The sequence below is a fragment of the Pagrus pagrus genome, assembly GCF_965226575.1.
Source record: "Pagrus pagrus genome assembly, chromosome: 10".
Classification (NCBI taxonomy): domain Eukaryota; kingdom Metazoa; phylum Chordata; class Actinopteri; order Spariformes; family Sparidae; genus Pagrus; species Pagrus pagrus.
The window spans coordinates 5,083,714-5,089,713 of NC_140194.1; the positions used below are offsets into that span (position 1 = coordinate 5,083,714).

The following is a 6,000-nucleotide window of genomic DNA, read 5'->3' on the forward strand; positions in this document are numbered from 1 at the left end:
TGCCACTCTGCCTGTAATGGAAGATCCAGTGAAGTCTGACTGAAAACGTCGAACATTATCTAGCTATCTATCATTCTTGCTACATGGATCAGTGCAGATATTCACAGATGGCAGTTACATCACTGCGCCCCATCCAAAAGATGCAAACTCCCAATATAGAGCAGGCTAGAATTTTACTTTTGCATTTATCATATATACAAATACTGATGACAACTTGTAGATACTACAGATGTACAAGTAATTTAAGGCTTTGAACACGTGAAAACATGCTCAAACTTTCTCATTTGTTTCATTGGTGCATTTAAATCAAAGGGAACTGGTCCAATTGTCAGTCTATGTGTTCATTAAAACACTAAGTGGCAGACAAGGACATGCAATGATCATTTTTGTGCTGTATCTGATTTCAGTGCTTTTAACTTGAGGGGTAGCTGGGAGCAAGGATTTGAAATATATTAACTATTTAAAATGTGACAGTGTAGTATTTGATCACCACACACAAATATGTAAAAGACCTACATTACAGGATATTTAATCCAGGCGGCACTGGCTGCTAGAATAATGTAATCAAAGATTTATGAAGTCGGCATATATATCACAATGCTGATCCTAAACAAGCAATAATCATCCTCGGGTACAATGGGGGAAGCGACTGATGCAAAGCTAATTCATCTTTCCGACTTTGTACCTCAATTTACTTGTATCAATACCCCCCCCCCACCCACAGTGCATGGCCCAGCAGACCAGCTGAAAAGCTCCAATACATCGGACACATCACAATTTCATAGTTTTGTTTGTAACTGCACTGCTTCATTCCATTGTCTGTGGGTCGGGTGGCTAAATCTCATATTACATAACACTGATTTATCTCATCTTGCTCCATCTAGCATCTAGGCTGCAAGGTTAGGAATCCAGTCCAGCGTAATGTCTGTGAAGTCTTTTGGCTGAAAAGGAGTACAAGATTACTAGATTTGATATCTCATCATCACTGTGGGACAGGTGCTGTACCAACACTGGAACACAGGTTTTGAGCCAAAACATATTAAGGACCAATGGATACAAAGAATGAACCAAAAGTACACTGATACAAAGTTTTTAAAAAATCATAACTGTGAATGTTTTCTTCAGTTTGACTGGAGCCGGCTGATAAATGATCCTTGATACTGTATGGCTTGTTAAGTGTTTAAAACAGGAGCTACAATATATTCATCTTGTTATGACAGTTATAATCTTGAGTAAAGACTTATTTCTGCTGATCTGCAAGGCACACTTTATATTCCATTATGAGGTATAATCATCCAAATTGTGATTTTTAAACTGTGCTCTGGAAATGCATTCAATTAAATGAATCTGTTGTTGAGTGTTTGTATGACTGAAAAAAAAGTTACCGTGCCTTGATTTCACATGACACCTCTGTTACATCTGTGCAGGGAAGTATATGCAATCACATATAATGTCTGCAGATTTGCATCGTTCACAGCTGCAATTATGCGTAGTTAGAAAGAGATTTTGATTCTTCAGTGCACATTTGAAAATAAAAAAACCCCTCAAGCTTGTGCATGAAGCACATACTATGGAAATTCTGCTCAATTCATACATATTCTATTTGCTTTATTATTTTTAGCACAGACCCCTTGGGGTGGGAAATTCTTCCAATTTGATTTTCCACAGCCATATCTTCAAATGTCAATATTGTGATTAACATTTTAATAGCCTAGGTGATGATGCCCAGCCAAAACCGAAATAGATTTTGAAAATGCATTAGACCTTTTATTAATATCTTGGCTTTATTTCAGATTAATTACAGTGACGCCCCAATTTAGACCTAACATTACTGGCTCAATTGTAAGCTAAATTTTAACCCTTTACACTGCCCTGTCAGAGGACAATAACACCTTGTATTAATAACTAAGCTCTGTTATTACTTACACGCTGGCCAAGGAACCGATACAGCACACACACACACACACACACACACACACACACTAGCTGACATTATTATTGCCTGGGTAAGGCTGTGAGCTAATAAAAGTCTGAAACACAATTTGTTTATTCAAAGCTGACAACACATAAGCAATAGTGAAGAAAACAAACTACAGTAATATTCTGGGAGGATATTTCTGACATCAATCATCTGTGCAAGCTCCTTTGCTCAAATAGAGCAAACTAGGGTGGGGTTTGGCAGCAGTTCGGCACACTAAATCTCTCTTCCACACCTAATGTAATGTTATTTACACTTTACTGTCACTGTCATTGACAAAAGCCTACTCATGGGCACGTACAGAAACAGACAAACTGCTGTAATATTCCATGCTCTCAATAACACAGTGTTATATTTAAAAGTTGACATAAATTTCAGAGGTCTTGTGTATGTTTACACAGAGAACAAATGCCTTCAGAGGCTTGTCCTAAAACTGAAGCAATAATAAAGAATCTCCGAGGGGAAAGCACAGGTGTTACAAGTGTCCCACCAAAGCAGCTTAAAGGAATTAAGCCTTCATTAATTTTTTTGTTTGCACCTGTGCCTTTCCTACTTCGACATGTCAAAATGTCCTCCAGGGTACCATGAGCAGATTTTTTGTAGCTACACCCATTCAATGCACCTGCAAAAGCAGTTAAACACATTTCAATGCACTCGGCATACTGCAGATTTAAGGTTTAGCACAAATAATGGTGACAGAAAAGTTGCTTACTTGATTACACTCCTGTCATATTCATACTCCAAACAAAAAGGAGGCAGCATATCACCAGCTCGTAAGCTAGGTTAACCCTGCAGCTAGCAGTTGTATTAGCATTAGAAAACTGGCTTCAAAGCCTGGCGCTCGTCCTGGGGGCTTGGTGCAAACTGGCTAGGGGCTAGCTGCCTAGCATGCTAACTTCAGTCGATATCTCTGCAACTGCACAGATGTCAAAGCTGTGATATTTTCGCACTTGTTGATAAGTTCATATACATTTTGAAGACTTTAAACTCAAATAAAACCATATTGCACCTTTAAAGTCTTGCTATCAAATTAGAAAATAATATTTTGCATGAAGATGGATTTCCCTATTAATTGCAGTACATTTTCTTTTAGATTGAATGTTGTCCTGTACATTGAGAGCAAAATTAACTGGAGTCCAATGAAGCTGTTTCTGATTCTGATGTTGAATCAGCATCAGCAGGAGGAAGTCCAGCTCACCTATACTTCATTTAACACTTTAATATTGTTGATGCATGCCGGGCTTTAAACCCATTGTTTGATGTCGCATGTGCAGATATTATTCTAAGGGAGGAAGATGTACAAACTCCTATAATATATAAGTCTTTATCATCATAATATCGCACACCTGTTTCACATTAGTTAGTGTGGATATTCACTGCAGGCCATCACATGGACAGTGTTTTCAGCACACTGTAATAACCAGTGTATAGATGTCACCAGCTGAAAACTACAGCTGCATGTAAAGGCAACAAATGGCTGCACTATGTGTAAACTCCTTCAGCCTTTTTCTTTTTACAAGTGTCCTCCACCACCACCGGGGCCCCCCCAGCTGCCATGGCGGGGGCAGGAGGAGGAACAGATTGACTTGTCAACACCGTCCTGTCAACAACCTCTCGGTCATAACTTAACCTGGAGGAGACCATAACCCTATCTGAGTAAAACACACAGTAGATGGGGGGGGTATGGGCACGGAGGGTGCAGCAGGAGTGAAGGAGGACACTGTGCAATGCATCCGACATGCTTGGAAAAACTCGAGAAACTGCAGCCCGAGCTGCTGCTTCAACTCCCAACTCCTGCCCCCCAAAAATGAGAAGAAAATACCCGTCCAGTCGATGGAAATGAAAAGTCTTCTCATATAGGCTGTTCAAATAAGTTTGAAGGGGATAAAAAAAACAACCTCACACGAGAAGTGAGGAGGTTATAACTGAAACGTTGCCACAGACTGAACGCTTCAGAGGATTTTACATGCCTCCCCCTCCTCGTCCTCCTCCTCCTCCTTCCTCTAGCTAACCCACCGTCCACTGGAGCGTAGCGGGACAACAACATTAGTTTCCGTGTGCCTTTTTAAAAAAAAAAAAAAACTTACCAACAGTTCTTGAGCCGGACCCCGAACCAAGCAGAAGGTACCAGATCCACATCATACGGTCTCCGTTTCTTCCCCCCCTCCCCTCCCAACTCGGCCTGCCCTTAACTGTCCTGCCTGCCCCGCCGCGGGGCCAACAAACTGGGGGCAAAGAAGAAAAACTTCCCCCGGTGCAGCTAATCCTTCCCGCCGGTACTTCTCCTATTAAAGTTTTGCTTCCGACATAATCACGAGTACTTGGGAGCGACGTAGCTTCGCGTCGGCAGTCCGGTTTTCAGGGAGTTCAGGCTGGAGCTGGAAGGGGCTTCGGGGTGGCGGCAGGCAGGCTGGGGAGTCGGTCGCTCGTGTGTTGGTGCCGAGAGAGAGGCGGAGTCGGGAGGCAGAGAGCCGGAGAGCAGAGGTCGGCCAGTCCGGGACAGCGGTTTCCAAACTGCGGGCTAGGGACCGCTAACGGTCCCCCTGCTAGCTAAACCGGGAGCTGTGTGCTTGCACCGTTACTCCTGTAAGTTAGCTAACGGCTGTGAACTCACTCACTCACTCACTCACTTACTTACTTACTTACTTACTTATTACAGAAATTAAATGAGGGGACAGACATTTAGGAGGCTAAGTTAGAAAATGAAGCTACAAGCACTTCCACATTCATTTTCCCCAAAATTAGGCTACTTTTTTAAACTTTACATGGAGTTATTGCTTCAAAAACTTTAAAAAAAACCTTAACATAAGATACACCAAAAGAGGCAAGGACAGCACATAATGCATAATATCCCATTATAAAAGATAACTACCTACTAACTGCATTTTACATTTACTGCACCTCATGTGCAGCAATGTCATCAACGTTTCACATCTGTCGTGACTAGAGAGGCCAGAATAGATTGATGTGCTCAGTGGTCAAGTCAAGTTTATTTATATAGCACGTTTCATACCACAGGTTTTAGTGTCATTGTGCTTAAAAATACAACTTAAAAGTGAAGTAACGCCATACATGACAAAATGCAATACAATAAAAAGCAGCGAGGAAAACATAGAAAAACAAAGAATAAAGCAGAAGTAGTGAAATGATAGACAGGAAATGATATCAATACGAGCAGAAGTGAAAATGAATGAATCACCAACCGGCACCAGGACTTCGTTCCCCTCAGTTCGGCCTTTCAGGAAGTTCTTGTACATCGTCTTCAATAATAAGCTTTAATCTGAAATTTCTGCTTTTGGGCTCAGTGTGCTATTCATGAATATAAATGGCTGACCCACTGGTACAAAACCATTTCAAAAGCAAAGAACAGAACAATGTGAGGAACGGGCCCTGAGCAGGGTCTGCCTGCAAGAGCTGGGGAGTGTGAAGCAGACTACTTAAAGGTCCAGTTTGTAAGATAGTTGATTATTGAGTCTCATTCCCCGAACTCGTCAAATACCAACGCTTTGGGCTGGAATATCCTGAGCAACAGTGTTTGACAGCTCGGGAATGAGACTCCACAATCATCTTTCAAATAGGATCTTTAAAAGAGCGTTGCCTGCAGCAAAACTCTCACATTTTTAAACTATTTTAGGCCGATCACCTGGGCCTCGCTCTGTCACTTCATTCACCTCGCTCCCTGCTCCCTCCATTCACCTGACATGGGCGTTTCTTCATGTACTCTCTCTCCATTTAACCAACCAGTCTCCACCACCACATACCCGTTTTTGTTTCTGTTTCACACCAGTAATTTCATTTTATCATCCATACATTTTAATTAGATCTCCCGTTTCGTGTTTTAGCCGTATGATAAGCCAGAATGCGGCTTGCCAGCTGTGCGACTTGACCTGTTGCCGGTTCATCAGAATCTGGCCAAATACTGCTCGTTTGCTGAGGCGTTTTTCCATAGGAATGTAAATATTTCGAAACCGAGAGGAAAAAATAGGTACGGAGGCAACAGATGGCACTGGGGGAAACTACTT

General features: G+C 41.8%; 1 protein-coding gene across 2 annotated transcripts in view; it reads right to left on the bottom strand.

Annotated features, from left to right (window-relative positions):
• Positions 1–4,548, bottom strand: part of ldlrad3 (low density lipoprotein receptor class A domain containing 3) — a 90,779-nt gene extending 86,231 nt beyond the window's left edge. For both annotated transcript variants that reach the window (XM_084365018.1, XM_084365017.1), the window contains exon 1: positions 4,066–4,548. In XM_084365018.1, the coding sequence (XP_084221144.1) occupies positions 4,066–4,120 (55 nt within the window). In that variant the 5' untranslated portion in view covers positions 4,121–4,548. The remainder of the gene's footprint in view (positions 1–4,065) is intronic.
• Between the last annotated feature and the right edge of the window lie 1,452 nt (positions 4,549–6,000).